The 14535-nt window shown below is 66.0% G+C and overlaps 2 protein-coding genes across 2 annotated transcripts; both read right to left on the bottom strand.

Moving 5' to 3' along the window:
• Positions 1 to 1319: 1319 nt before the first annotated feature.
• LOC106048857 (uncharacterized) lies at positions 1320 to 8703 on the bottom strand. The gene is made up of 14 exons (XM_066990555.1): positions 8695 to 8703; positions 6235 to 6763; positions 5518 to 5561; positions 5202 to 5265; positions 4794 to 4934; positions 4292 to 4627; positions 4018 to 4115; positions 3729 to 3814; positions 3493 to 3627; positions 3225 to 3267; positions 2906 to 2986; positions 2681 to 2834; positions 2070 to 2140; positions 1320 to 1627 (listed from the first exon to the last, which is right to left on the bottom strand). Exons 1-14 carry the CDS (start codon positions 8701 to 8703, stop codon positions 1472 to 1474), a joined length of 1947 nt encoding a protein of 648 aa, XP_066846656.1. The 3' UTR covers positions 1320 to 1471.
• GCC1 (GRIP and coiled-coil domain containing 1) lies at positions 7820 to 14492 on the bottom strand. The gene is given in 4 exon segments (XM_066994784.1): positions 7820 to 11544; positions 12640 to 13452; positions 13454 to 13702; positions 14336 to 14492. Coding segments are annotated over 3 exon segments (2355 nt in total). The 5' UTR covers positions 13688 to 13702; positions 14336 to 14492; the 3' UTR covers positions 7820 to 10236.
• Between the last annotated feature and the right edge of the window lie 43 nt (positions 14493 to 14535).

Genomic DNA, 14535 nt, shown 5'->3' on the forward strand with positions numbered 1-14535 from the left:
TCACGTGCCTCCTTTATGAGCCTGGACCCTCGTCCCCTGTCCTCCCCCAGCACCATCTGCATTGTGGTGCTGGTATCAATTTTTAATGACCTGAAATCCTTACTTTCATTCCTGCTGGAGGAGTCCCAGTGGTCACTGGGCAGCTGGCAGGATGCTTCCAGGAGCCGCAGCCCCGTCTGCTCGCCCACCTCCCCTCTGCAGCAGCTTCTCCCTTGTACCCATCACCACGCCACGGCCCTGCAGGGCTGCTGCACCCCTCTGCTCATGGCACTTGCACCCAGCTGAGCACCATCTCCATTCCCAGCCTCAGCAGGATTTGAGAGCCCCCCCCGCCCCCTTTTGTCCTTAGCAATTTTCCCTGGGCCTGAGGCCCCCAGGCTGACCTTTACGTGTCTGTGCTCGCTGAGTCCTGTAGCGATGGGGGTGAGCGTGGCTGAGCAGCGTCAGCCCCACAAGTAGCAGAGGGTGAGCTGCCCACCTGATTGTGGAGCAGAGGGACCTGGCCCTGGTGGAAGTTTTTGGGCTTTGGGGTTGGAACCTGCCCCCAGCTGTGGCTCCTCCATCGCTGCTGACGTGACCTTGGCCAAGAGCCTTCCCTGGGGGCAGGAAGGAGGCACGAGCTGCCCGGCTCTGCCTGCTTTAGTTGCTTGCCTAGCAGCAGCAAAGCCCAGGAGCCCTTCGGCTGTAACACGTTTATTTGTAAGCACCTTCTCTCGAGCCCTGCGGAGGACTTGGGATTGCTTGCTGGCAGAAAGTAACGCTGAAACAAGACCAGACAAAACAGACAGAAGAAAGACCCGCCACCTTCCTTGGTTTAGTCGCAGTTGGCGGAAGGGCTGGGGACGGCCAAATCGCCTGCACGCTGCCAGCCTCCCCCCGCCACCTGGGTGCTTCATCACCCCACGAGCCCCCCGGCTGCAAACTGCTGGAGTCGGCAGTGGAGCGCAGCCGGGGCATCCTCCTTGCAGGGACCTTCTGCGCTGGGGCGTGGGGCTGGGCCGTGGGGCTGAGCCCTTGCCGCTCGGAGCATTTGGCTCTGCACCGGGGCTGTGAGAGTGCCAGGAGCAGCTCGGTGCTGCCTTGGGACGGGGGCAGCAGCGCAGGCGGAGGAAATGGCTGCGGCGACGTGGCCCCGGCGCAGCGCCGTGCCTGGGGGTTTTCATCTGAAGCGCGCAGGAAGCCGCGGTCGTGCTCTCATGCAGCGACTGCGCCTGGGTTCGATGTCTGCGTGCTGCAGCCGCCTCCGGCAGCGGGGGTCTATGGGCAGGCGTCCCACCGCAGCAGCGTCGCTGCAGCCACCACCGTGGTCGGAAACCTGCCCAGGGGACCCTGTCCCGTGCCGGTGGCTTCCTGCACGAACCTCTCCAGGCACGGAGGGCTGAGTCCACGAGATCCTGCCCGGTTCAGGGAGCCGCTGGGGATGTGCAAATCGTGCTGAGGCTTCGGGTGCAGCGGGACCCAGGGTGGCAGCCTAGGCGATGGCCCCCAGGGACTCGTCGTAGAAGCCCTGGAGGCCCCTGTGGTGCTGCAGGGAGGGCCGCTGGCCCACCGCCTCCCGGCGGAAATTTCGTCTCAGCCACCCGTAGGCCAGGCTGTGCAGGAAGCCCTGCAGGGACGTGGTCAGGGCCTGCGAGGGAGGACAGGACCGGGGGGAGCCAGGCTCAGCCGCACGCAGGGCGATGTGTGGGAGGAGGTGGCCTTCCTCGTGGTGCGGCCACGTGAACCAAAGCACCTGGCAGGCGCTGAGGACCCAGGCATCGCCCAGCAAAACAGGGGGAGACCAGAGGCAGCCCCATGGCCACGGCGCGTCCTTGCGTGGCTGAGGTGCCCAAAGCTGAGCTGGGCCTGGGGCAGCCACCAGCGAGCCGGGGCCTTTGCCCCGATTCTGTCCCGGTAGCACCGGGGGGGTGGCAGCACCCATGGAGCTCGCCCTGCCCCAGGGGGGCATCACTGCGGCCAGTGCTGCTCCCGGCTGCGCTGTCCCATCGGGGCCCCGCATCCCCTCCACTTACACCGCCAACAGGGACAAACGTCCCGGTGCACGGCCCAGGGAAGGGCCCTTTACTTACTGTAGCAACATAGAGGCCAAAGACCGAGGCAGGTTTGACGCTGGTGAAGGAGAGGATGGTGAGGAGGAAGGCTGGGGGTGGGAAACAAAAAATGGTGTTGGTCCCCCCTCGTCATGAGCTTCCCTTGCCAAGGGGCAATGCTCGTCCTTTCCCACAGCCTGTTGCCCATGTCATGGGGGGTCTATGCAGGACAAGCACCTGCGTGTAAAACAAAGTCCTTCCCGACACGCTGCCCGGGCCCAATTGCCTCAGGTTTCTGTAAGACTGGAAGTAGAAACGGGCCCAGAAGGGGATGAGGCATTTATAAAGAGCAGGGCCAAGAAACGCCATCCCGCCTCCAGCTCAGAAACGCCGCCTGAAAGGCCAGGGTGGGCTACGCCAGCTGCCTGGCTGACTTCATGCTGTGCTTGGGGGGGGGTCCTCATGTGGGGTTTATCCAGCCATGGACCCTTGCAGACACCCTCGAGCTGTGTGCTCTTATCCAGTCCCAGCTTCTTCTCTTGGCCCTGGGTGCTGCCTCAGCCCAGGACCAGCGGGGCTGGGGCAGGCGCTGCGGTGGCTTTTGCCTGCCAGTTCTGGGGGCTGCCCAAACCCCCACCCCCCCGACTTGCCTGGCGCCCAGCAGAGCAGGAAAACCAGCTGGAAGTAGTGCGAGACCCTGCTGACGCTGCGGATGCTCCTGCCTGCGAAGCCGTCCTTCTCTAGGGCCAGCAAGGGAGCGGAGGCGTTCCTGCGGCACCAGAGCTTCACCCTGCGGTACAGGAGCTGGGCGCGGGGCAGCGGCGTCAGCCGGGGTGCACGGGATGCAGGGGCCCCGCATTCGCCCCGTGGCTTACCGTGCAGCAGCTGAGCACCAGCAGCAGGTACAGGAAGAAGATGATTTTCCCCTCCAGGCCCACGTCCTTCCTACCTACGTACTGAGAGGCAACAGGAAACCAGTGGGGCCGCGGGCCAGCCCCGTGCGCTGCAAGCCCCCCGGCACAGGGGCAGTGCTGGAGCCGGGAGCTGCGCCTCTGCCTCTGCTCGGGTGGGGACAGCTCCGTCCCCATCCCTCCACCAGCATTTTCCCACACAACGAGCCCGCTGCCTTCCCAACCATCCTTCTAGCCCGCCTTGCAGGTGGGGAAGGGACGGGACGGGACCAGCAGCGCTCACCTCGTAGCAGATATCCTGGGAACGGCGAATGAGGAGCAGGCAGCTGAAACGGCAGAGGGTGCGGGTGGTGGGCCCCTGATGCCACAGCATCGTCCCCGTGGCGCTTTGTGATTCCGTCTCCCACCCCCAAACCCTTCACCACCCTGAGGTTTGCCCTGGGGGGAGCTTGCGCAGCACGGGGCTGTGGCGCGCCCAACCCGGCTGGGAAGGCGCGCGGGGCCTGCTCCTGGCCCCTTCTCGGGGCCGGGCGGCGAGGCTGGTGCTGCACCTGGAGCAGTACAGGCTGTAGGTCTCGTTGGAGCGGTTGGACGGCACGACGGGCTGGATGGGTTTTGGAGCGATGTCGGTCAGGGAGGTGCCGCGGGCAATCAGCTGTCCCAGCAGCGTCAGCGCCGGCAGCAGCCTTTGCAGGGAGAGGCGGAGGTGAAGGCGTGCCGTGCCATCCGGCACCCGGGGCAGGGCAGGATCTGTGCCGCAGGGATGGGGCCGGGGGCTGGCACCTACCAGGCCAGGACGTAGGGCAGACCCTGCCACGCGCTCTCCAGGCACCCACTCCTCTCCTGCAAGGAGGAAACCGCCGTGACCCGGCCCTGCCGGTCCCACAGCAGCTTGAGGCTCCAGCCCTGCTCTGCTGGGACCGGGCAGGACTGCAGGGTGCGGGGGATGCCAGCAACACCGCAGGGAAAGGGGCTGCCCATGGCTGCCCACGCTGCTTCCCAGCCCATCGTGGGGCCGGAGCAGCCGTGCACGGGGAGAGCGATGCCCAGCTGTGCCACATCTGGGGGACACCGACCTGCAGAGCTGCCACGTGCCACGCTCTCCAGCCGTGGATGGCGCGTAGGCTTCGTACGCGTAGACCACAACCATCAGGAATGAGACTGCATAGAAGGTCTGAGAGGGGAGAGGGAAAACAGGCTCCTGCTTAGCCCAGTGCCCCAAAGGCACCGGCCCCCATCCCTCCTCTTGCTCTGCGTGGCGACGCCTGCCGTCCCCACAGCAGGGCTGCACGAGGAGCAGAGCTGCCCCCAAGGTGCTGAGCCCCTCCCGGTCCCTGTCCCCATGCGTACCCAAGAGGCAATAACCCCGTGGCCAGCAGGACGAGGCTGGGGCAGGAGGGGAGTGGTGCTGCCCGTGGTGGGCTCCTGCACCAGGCAGGGCAGAGAGGCGCCAGTGGCTCTGTGGGCGCGCGCAGAGCTTGGGCACGAAGGGGCGAGCACACCGGCACCAGGGAGAGCCACGCTCTGCCCTGCCCCAGGGCACAGGCACGGCTGCGTTGGGTTTGCCACCCCAGGCTGGAGGAAGGGCGTGGGGATGACGCGAGGGATGTGGCGGGGGCTGCAGTGCTGATCTCCCCGGGGCTGCCGCGCGTGCTTCCCCGAGGAAGCAGTCGTGGTGGCTCAGGCCTGACGAGGGGGAAGAGGAGACAGCTCTTGGCAGGAGAAACAGCTCCCCGCACGGGACTTGCCCAGGGATCTCCAGCCCACAGATGGGTCTTGTTTTTCCCAGCAGTACAGGAGGAGGTGCACAGGTCCCATGAGCCCAGGTCACGGTGCGAGCTGCCCCACTCACCGTGGCCAGCATCAGGCCGTAGGGGCAGGCAGCGTACGCCGGGATGAAGAGCGGGGCTGGCAGCAGCTGGATGGTGGCCGTGCTCAGCAGCACGGCGGCAGCCAGGAAATCTGCCAGGGCCAGCAGGAACAGGGGGCGAAGCTGGGAGCCAGGACACGGCGTTAGCTCTGGCTGGCAGCACCGCCCTGGCCAGCCGCAGCCTCTCCCCGGGCTGTGCAGTGCGGCCTCAGCCACGTCCCTCCCGGGGCTGTGCCGGGAGCAGAGCTGGGAGCGGCTCCTGCCCGCTGCGGTGCTGGTGTCCCGCACCTCTGACCCTGCTGTGCCTGAAGCCCGGCAGCAGCGGTGCTGGCCCAGCTCTGCTTTGGCTTAGCCGGGACCAAAACACGTCCCCGGGCCCGCAGCACACACCTGGATGTGGCAGCACCGCCTCCGCCGGGAGGTGACAGCGAGGACTGACGCGCTGCCCACGAGGCTGGAAGAGACGGGGCTGGTGGTGAACGTCCCCGCGGAGCAGCCACGTGTGGGGTGCTCTGCGTCCCCCACCCATTGCCAGAAGCTTTTCGTGCAGGGACCGAAGCAGCTGAAGGTGCCCGAGCACGGCGCCGTCCCCCAAACCCACCCTAAGGGACCGTGCGCGGGCGGGACAAGCGGCTGTGCGAGGGCAGGGCTGCCGCACGCTGCCCCCACCAGCGATGTCCACAGGGGCCGGGGGGTCAGCACCCACCTGAGCAGCAGGGCCGGCACGTAGATGCACGTCAGCACAAAGACCTGCGAGAGGACACAGCGAGAGGAGCCCGGGGCCAGGCGCAGGAGGACGCAGAGCCCCAGGCACGGCCGGACCCGCTCCCACGGGCATCCCCGCCCGGTACCGGCATCGCTGGGGAGCGGGCAGGAGTGAGGCAAAACCAGCACCTTCCCCACGCCGTGGCTCAGGGCCATGCCCAGCGGCTGGAGCCCCTCGGTCATTGCCGGCCCATTGCTGGTGCCCCGCCAGCCCCACGAGGGGCAAACCCCGCAGCCGGCAGAGCGCGATGCGACGCGGCGGCGCCCGCTTTCCCTCGCCCAGGGCTGGGGAGCGCCATGGAGCCGCGTCCCGCTCGGGGCCACGCTGCCGAGAGCGGCTCCCAGGCAGCACGGTGTGGGGCTGCCGCGGAGGAACCGGCACGACGACGGCGTGAGTCAGGGCGAGGAGCCGAGCGGCGGCGGCGGCTGCTCCGGGAAACGCCGGCTCCAGCGAGCGCAAACCTGCCCAGCCTCGGCCACGCGGGCTTGGCCCTCTTGCTGCAGGGGAACCCGAGCTGCCATCGCCCTTTTGCAGAGCCCCACAATGCATCTCCCACCCCCCCAGATCTTTGGAGCGAGGAAAGGCCCCGGGCAGGGAGGTGTGCGAGGGCTGAGCAGGGGCTGCAGCGCTCGGCAGCAGCTTTCCGCACGCCTTTACCTGGTTGTCTGAGAGCGCTGACGGACGCTCCTCTTCGTTGGCCATGGCTGGGCGGCTCGGAGCCAGGTCCTCTGGTCTCCTCTCTGCCACCGGGCACGGCCTGGGGACAGGCTGGGGGCCGAGGGGGTGGCGCTGGCAGCAGAGCCGCTCCCGCAGCCGCCTGGGCTCGCTCCTCCGCCCGGCCGTGGGACCTGGCCGCGGCTCTGGCTGCGCGGTGCGGCCGGAGGAACCTGCCCAGCCGGGGCTGCGGGCACTTCCCCGCCGACGTGCAGGCTGCCGCGTGCAAGCCCTGCGAGCAGGGAGGGGACCGGCCCCTCGCGGAGCCCGGGCGGGCGTGCGGCAGAGCCTTCGCGCCTCCCCTCGCGCACCTGGAGCGGGAGCGGAGCAGGAGACGCGGCTCCCGCGGGCGCAGGCGTGAGCACGGCCCCTTTCTGTCCCCGCAGCTCGGCCGCCGCTGCGAACGAGGGGGTGCCGCATCCCCGCAGCTGCTGCTAGAGGCGCAGGATGGCTTCGAGGAGGAGGAGGGGAACTAAGGCACGGTGTCCCCGTGCAAGGTGAGCCCACAGCCTGGCTGCCAGGTGGTGCCGGCGTGCCCCGGAGGCGTACCCCTTTGCTCCGCGAGCACCGTGGGTGCGCGGGGATGGGGCGACGGGCAGGCTCAGCGCAGGCACTCAGCGCAGGATGCGGCCCCAGCGCAGCCCCACGTGCGGCTCGCAGCAGGAAGCTCGGGCAGGGGAAGCCCACCCGTGCAGGACAGGCGCTGCTGAGCGCAGCAAAAAGGCTGCCGGAGGTGGGGAGAGAGGAGCAAAGCGCGACAGGCACCCTGCGGGCTGCCACCGCGTCGGGAGCGGTGACCGCAGCCACTTCCCCCGTGACAAGGGACGTTCGGCTGCGGGGTGCACAGAGCAACCTCCTCCACGTCCACGCGCAGCCCCAGAGACGGGACTGGAGGTGCAGGAGGGAAGCGGCTGCAGCCCTGCGCTTGCAGGGACCCAGGAAATCGAGGGCAGTGGCTTTCCAAGAAGCTGCCACCACCCCCAGCCAAGCGCTGCCCCGCTCCTCCCAGGCCCAGCAGGTCCCGGCAATGAATCCCAGGCCTTTACATGTTTCTCACGGAAGCGTGCGGACCAGGATCACCAACGCCCAGGAAGCCCAGCCCTCTCTGCTCCGCTTGCTTAGGCTTGATTGCAGCCGCCGTCCATCGCAGGCTAAGTCCAGCGCGGCCCCTGCCGCAAAGCAGGGGGCTCACAGCCTCCCGCAGCGCCGCCCGTGCCCCTCCAGAGATGCTGCGATCTCTCAGGAGCCCGCAGTGAGATCAGCTCAGGCTGACAAGCTGAAGCACGTCGCTTCTCTCTGTTCAAGCACAGCGTGTGCAAGAGCGAGCGCGCGCAGCCGGGCGGCAGAGCCCAAGGGCGCACCCAGCGCCTCGGTGCCGGCTCAGCAGCTCCCGGTCCAGCTGAGCACCGTGGTGCCTGGCACCCACAACAGCAGCGTGCTGGGGGAGGCCGGGGTGCAGCGACGTGCGGGCAGCCAGCCCCCACCCAGCTCACCCCCTAAACCCCAGGTCACCAAACAGCACGCAAAGTCACGCTTCAAATATATAGATCTTAGGTTTATTTGGGAGGTCGTTGACTGAATTGAGAGGAAAGAGGGAAGGATGCGCAGGAAGGTCCGAGGGAAGGCGAGGGGCCGTGGGGGAACAGAGGAAGGGACCGCACAGCGAGAGCTGCACCGAGATGACGGCAACGGGCAGAGCCGTCGCGGCCCCGCTCCCACCGGACGAGGTTTGAGAAGCCCCGCGCTTCTAGAGGCACCGCTTGGCTCCAGCTCACCAAAGGTGAGCCCCCGGAGCAAGGGGGGGTGAGCACCCCCGGAGCAAGCTCCGATTTCAATCCCACCGCCTCCAGCGGAGCAGCACGCGGCCCCTGGTGGGCCCAACGGGCTGACGTCCCCTGCCGGCGCGCTCAGTCCGCTCCCTGCACGAGGGTACCTTCCAGCACCAGGAGCTGCTCCCTGCTCGGCTTTGTCGCCCCCTTCCAGACCTCCAGCAGCTGCGGATTCTGCCTGGGGCGGTTTTCCCTGAGGAGTTTTTGTGGAGAAATTAGCACCGGGGGGGGTTGCGTTGGCGGGGAGGTGCCCGCAGAGCTTCGCTCCTCCTCGCGAGGCGGCGCGCTGCCCTTCCCTGCAGCGAGGCAGGGGTCGCGGAGCAGGCTCCGGGAACTTGGCTGCCGAGACACGGAGTGCCGGCACGGCTCTGAAAGGAAGAAGGGCTCTGTCCCGGGGAGCTGCTAAAGCTCTCTGCGCACCCCGTGGCCCTGAACTGCGAGGCCCTCGAGGCGCTGGCTCCCCCTGCCGAGGAGCTGCAAGGCGCTGGCTCTTCCACCTGCTGCTAGCTCAGCGCCAGGGCTCGTGAGCAGCCTGGGGACTGTTAAACAAGGCCGAACGCCCGCGGCTACAAACGTTCCCCATACTCCGGGCTGGGGAAGTTGTGCTTTAGCGCCCAAGTTCTCATTAAAAGAAAGCAAATGCACGCTCGTTTTTCCCTCCCAACCCTGCATTGCCTCCCTTACACGAAGCCCAGGCACCGCGCCCCGGGCTTCAGGAGCAGCTCGCTGCGGCAGCGGCGCGTTGCACAGCACTCCCCCCCGCACACAGGCCCCGCATGAGCTGCGCTCAGAGGCTGTGGCCCCCTGGGGCAGCCCAGGAGCCAGCTCCAGCCGAAACGTCACCTGGACCTGGTTTGGGTCTGGCTTTTCGGAGCCCCATCCCCACCCCAGGGCCCCGGGTGACCGGGGGGTGCCCTCTAGCTGCTGCGGCACCCAGGGGCTCCGCCGAGCCCCCCTCAGGGTGGGCAGAGCCCCGGGAACCGAGCCTGCCCCGGCCTTACAGCGGCGTACCGAGCCCAGAGGGGTTTCAAAACGCTTCGGCTTCCTCCCTGGCAAGCTCACCGACCCACAGGGAAGTTATGCGAGAACCTCCAGGGCTGCGCAGCAGCAGGCCAGGCCCTCACCCAGGCAGCAGAGCACAGCCTCGCTGCTGGGGCCACGCGCGCGCCGCTCCCAGAGCTGCCACCTGCTGCCCCTCGCTCCCTCTCGCTTCTCCGATCCCAAGAGGAGCAACGCCTCGCGGCCAGGCGGAACCGCGGAGCACCAGCAGCGCTGTGAAACTCCCGCGCGTTCAGGAGACGGCTGCTGAGGGGCCGCGTTGCCCGTTTCAGCCTCTTGCTCGGTTCCCAGCTCAGGCGGGGCCAGCAGGCCGAGCTCCCTGTTCCAGCAGCACTGGCACAGGGCGCCTTCCCCTCGCGCCCCGCGTGCTCCCGCACAGCCACGAGGTGTCCTCAGAAAAACCTTCCTGGGAAACACCGGTAACAGCACAGAGAGAGCTGGTCAGAAACGGGAGAACACCGTAACACACCGTGCCCTCCGGTGGTCCCCAGTGCTACGGGGGGTGCTGCAGCCACTGGTACGGATCCGGCGCTAGGTCACGAGGCGTTTTTAAGAAATTGCTCAAGATTTTCTGCGTTCGGATGATGCTGGTAGTTAAGACTCATCCTTCTTCTTGCAGGCTTTCAGCTCGTCTTACGTGATTTTAGCACCACGTTAAGTGCTTTTTTTTTTCCTCCTTTTTAAATTCGAGTCAGGAGCCTGCGCAGCGTTTCCAGATACAAGCAAGTTCCACCCTGACAGAGCTCCTCGCCCTACGCCTGACAAGCAGAGATTTTTTTTTGTCAAAAAAAAGAAAAGCATCGGTATCCTTTTTTTTTTTTTTATGCCAAATTCCAACTCAGAGCAAGTCCTTACAGCAGCGAGCACTGCGATCCCACCAGAGCGGTTGGCACGGTTCGTTTAAGCCCGTGCTAACAGCACGAGCTAAGCCCAGGTCCTTGCTGGAAGCTCCCTGCTCCTTCGCGCTGTCGGAAAGAGGCGGCCCCCCGGCGAGGCCTTCACCGAGAACCAGAAAGGCGTTACTGAGCAAGGGCAGGTAGGGGTAACGACGACCACCTCATCTCTTCCCAGAGGGCCACCAGCTGCTGTAAGCCGACTGTTTCCTGATAGCCTGCTTCTCCTCTGGGCTGAAATGCAGAATAGTCAGTATGGCAGTTAGAGTCTGCTGGCGACCGAGAGGATCTGGCAGCGTCAAAAACCTGTAGACGATGTTCTTGAGGTATTCCAGGTTGGCCCCCTCCCTGCTCTTATCTCTGAAGTTCTTCTGGATTTCGTCCCGGAGCGCCGACACCTCTTCCCGGTGCTTCTCCTCCTCAGCCAGGACTCTCTCCTGGAGCCGGTGAACTTCCATTTCCAGTTTGTGCTTCTGCTTCCTCAGCGCTACGATCTCCACCTCCTTGCGAGCCAGCTGCTCCGCGTACAAGAAGAAGGTGGGCTCGCTGCTGGCGGAGAGGCGAAGGGCCTGGGGGAGGCTCTCTGAGGCATCGGTGGCCGGCGCGTCATCGCCGGCAACGTCGGCGCCCGACGCCCCGTAGGTTTTGGACCCCTGAAGCCCGGCGTAAGGCAAGGTGATGGATCTCAGCTGCTCCAGCTCTTGGTCCTTTTCCGCCAGCACCGCCAGCGCCCGGTCCCGCTGCTTGTGCATCTCCTCCTCCAGCTTCAGCGCCCGCTCCCTGTAGTCCAGCTGGCAGCGCTCCAGCTCCTGCCTGTGGAGGTGCTGCAGGTGGGACAGCTCCTGCTTCTTGGCCTCCACGTCCAGCTGGTGCTGCTTCTCCATCTCCTCCGCGGACAGCTGGAGCACGACGTACTTCTCCTTCAGGTCCGCCAGCTGCTCTTGAGCCTCCTCCAGTTCTTTAGCCAGATTGACGTCTTTGAGGGACTTGTTCTTGAGAACCACCTGCGCCCTCATCTTGTACCTTTCGAACTCTTCCTTCAGCTGCTTCAGCTCCTGCTGGTAGTACAGAGCAGTGGCCTTCTCGCCATCCGCGGCCTCGGTGCCCTTCGGCGGCTCCAGCTCGCACAGCTTCTCGATGTCCAGAGCGGGCTGGCTCCTCTTCGCCGCCGCCTGCAGGAGCTTCTTCAGCTTCTCCATCTTGTCCTTGAGAACGTTCACGTCCAGGTTGGCCTCTTCGACGCTGACGTCCAGCGGGGAGTGGCTGGCAGCGGCGACGGCCAGGGTTTTGTTCTCCTGGTCCAACTGCACGATGCGGTCCTTCAGCTTCTGAATGACCAGCTGGTCCTTCTGCTTGGCCTTCTCGTACGTGCCGAGCAGCCCCGACACTTCGGAGACCTGGCCCTCCAGGTCGGCCACTCGCTGCTCCTCCATCTGGGCGTGCTGCCGGAGCTGCTCCTCGGCCTGCGCGGTCTGAGAGCAAAGAGACAGGGCAGGGGCACGTTATCTCAGCGCTCCAGGCACGAGGGCCGCAGTTATACGGGGGCTTGGCTCTGCCCTGCTGACCTCCACGCAAGCGCGGGGCCAGCCTGTCCCCTAACTCCCTCCGTGAGCCCCCACCCCGCCACGCCTGTCTTTAAAACAGAGATTCCAGGACAAAATAAAATAATAAAAATCAAAAAACTTGGTTCTGCTCCCTGCTCTGCAGGGCTGCTGTTCGCAGCACGACCTGCACTGCGGTGGGTGTGCGGGGGGGCGGGAAGCAGCAGGCTCATGCCGCAATCTGCCACAGGATTTTTAAAATGTGCACGTGCCCTGAGCTTGGATACACCCTAGTGCAATTCACCCGAATGCTGCGCTCTGTTCCAGGCGCGGCGCTCCCTGTATTGGCCTCTCTTCCTTCCCTTGAGCTCTCCAAGCCCCACCAAACCCCCGGGCCTTCCGCAATGCAGGTCTGGGGAGCCCCTGGGCCAAAACTGCTCCGCGTGGGTCCCATCCGTGCGGGTGGGCAATCCCCCCGTCCGCACCCCTGCGGTCCGACAGGCTTTGTCAGGGAAGCCGTGAAGCCCACAGACATCCCTCCCCAGCCGTGGTGCAGCACAAACGAGGGGAAGGCCGGTTCCCCTGGCTTTCTGCCTAATCCTCCCGATTTAGGGAGGGTTACTTAGAGGTTATTTCCCTCCATGAGCTACTGTAAGGGTGCCTTGCATTGTGCTGAAGTACTTTACAGAGACGAGACCGTGCTCGTTGTCACAGCAGGCCAGAGCAAAGGTCTCTCCTCCCAGCCCGGCCACACCAGGGCCGAATGAGGCTGCCGAGGACAGTCGCTGCGTAACCACACCCGGCGGCCACCACCCGACACGCGCACCGAGTCACCGACAGCTTTCGTTTCCCTCAGGGAACATCAGCCCGTCAAACACAGCAACGACGTTCTCCTGCGACCAACCTCTTGGGCTTTGCAGGATGGGGCAGGGGAGGAGAATTTGAGCTCCTCCAGCCTCAGACCCTGCTCCCGGTGCCGCCGCTACACCGCACAGGGCGAGCTGCTCCAGGGCCCGCAGGAATTACCTTCCGCATCTCCTGCAGCAGCTGCGACTGGAAGTGGTGCTTCAGGCTGGCCATCTCCTCCTGCAGGTCCTGGACCCGGGGGTCTGGCTTCTTCCTCTCTTCCTGAACGGCCTGCAGCTCTCTCTTCAGGTCTTCCACCTCCTGGCTCAGCTGCCTGACCTGCAGCTCGTAGCCCTCCGCTCGGTCAGCCACGCTCACCCTCCCGGCCAGCGCCTCCCTCGTCTCCTCCAGCTTCAGCTCCGCATCCTGGCGCAGAGCCCGCTCGCTCTGCAGCAGCTTCTGCAGCTCCCGCAGCATGACGGCGTGGTCGCTCTGCTCCTGGGCCCGGTCGTGCTGCTGCGTGATCAGACGGGCTTTGGTCTCGGCGAGCTGCTCCTGGACGGACCTCAGCTCCGTCTCCAGCTTGTCGGTCTCGTCCTCCGCCTTCTTAACGGCATCATCCAGGTCCTGCTTCATCTTCTTCTTGTCCGCCTGGTACGAGGCTTCCATGCGGGACTTCTCCTGCGTCACTGTTGACAGCGCGCTGGTCAGGGTGGCCAGCTGGGTCTTCAGCTGGAGCACTCTTTTGTCAGCCTCAGCAGCAGCAGGGGGAACATCCCCGCTGCTCGTGCTGACGCCGCTCTCCGAACCGTTTGTCTCCTCTGATTTAAGAGAGGAGGCTGCCGCCGCGGGCTTCTCATCCTCGGTCCCTTGCTCACCCTTGGTGCTGGCCAAACTGGCGGCTGTGTCTGCGCTGGTAGCTGTCCCCACGCTGTCTTCGCTGTGAACCGAGCTCTTGTCATCGGCAGAATCGGCAAAGGAAGAGCTGGAGCTAGCCACAGACACGGGGCTGAGCGCTGCTCAAGCCAATATCTGCCTCGTGAGACGCGGACAACACTTTTAAGCTGGCTTCCAAGGCTTCCTTCTCATTGATCAGGCTCTTGTAGGCTATCACGACATCCTTCAGCCGCGCCTGGTAATTAAGGAGCTGCTTCTTCTGTGACTCGATGGTCTCCAGAAGATCTTTTTTACTTGGGCCGCCTCCAAAGTTCATGCCAAACTTCTCCATGACTCCTCACGCGATCTGAAAGGAAAAACACGGCGCAAAGGCTGAACGAACGGCACGGGCACGTTTACGACCGGCAGCAGCACGTGGCCAGTTGGGACCATCGTGCCAAGCCCCCCAGACCGGCACAGCGAGCGACTGCAGTGCGCTCTCCCCATGCACTGAGCCCTACGCAAAGGGCCCGAAGGCCCCAGGGGCTGCAGGTCTCGGTGCTCTGCCGGGGAGCTCAGGGCAGCCGTGCTGCAGCCCCGGCACCTCCGGCTTCTCAGCCAGGCGCACACAACGCCCCGGGCCTGGGAGGGGCCCTCGGGGCTCCCCGGGCCCAGCCCCTAGGACCCCAGAGCCCCCCCCCACACCCAGCCCCTGTGCCTGAGGGCCCTCCCTGACCTCCGACAGGCCTGGTGCCGTGCCCAGCCCCCCGGGGGGTCCCGGCCCAGCCCCCGACCCCCTCAGGGCGCAGAACCCTCCCCTCACACTCCCCCCGGCCCCCCCTGTCCCAGCTCCACGCCATCCCCTCGGGCCCTGCCGCTGTCCCCAGGGGGCAGAGCTCAGCGCCCGGCTCCCCGTGAGGGAGCTGCGGCCGCCGTGAGGCCTCCCGCCCCCCCCCGTCCCCTCACAGCCCCCGGTCCCCTCACCGCCCCCCCGCCTCACCTCACCCCCGGGCCCCGGGCCCGTTGCCCACGGCGCATGCGCAGGACGCCCCCCTCCAACGACCGGCGCTCACCGCGCATGCGCAGGGTTGGACGGCCGGGCCGGGCTTCAAGCTGCGCATGCGCTGCTGGAGCCGTGCGGGACGGCGCAGCGGAAAAGGGGGGCTCAGCGCGCATGCGCCACCCCGCCCCCGCGGCGTC

This window comes from Anser cygnoides, chromosome 1, assembly GCF_040182565.1.
Source record: "Anser cygnoides isolate HZ-2024a breed goose chromosome 1, Taihu_goose_T2T_genome, whole genome shotgun sequence".
NCBI lineage: Eukaryota > Metazoa > Chordata > Aves > Anseriformes > Anatidae > Anser > Anser cygnoides.

Coding starts and splice junctions, on each gene's coding strand:
- LOC106048857 (XM_066990555.1), bottom strand. Junction 2,987..3,224: donor CCCAGGATATCTGCTACGAG/GTGAGCGCTGCT, acceptor GTTGCCTCTCAG/TACGTAGGTAGGAAGGACGT. Junction 2,141..2,680: donor CCTGCTCTGCTGGGCGCCAG/GCAAGTCGGGGG, acceptor TCCCACCCCCAG/CCTTCCTCCTCACCATCCTC.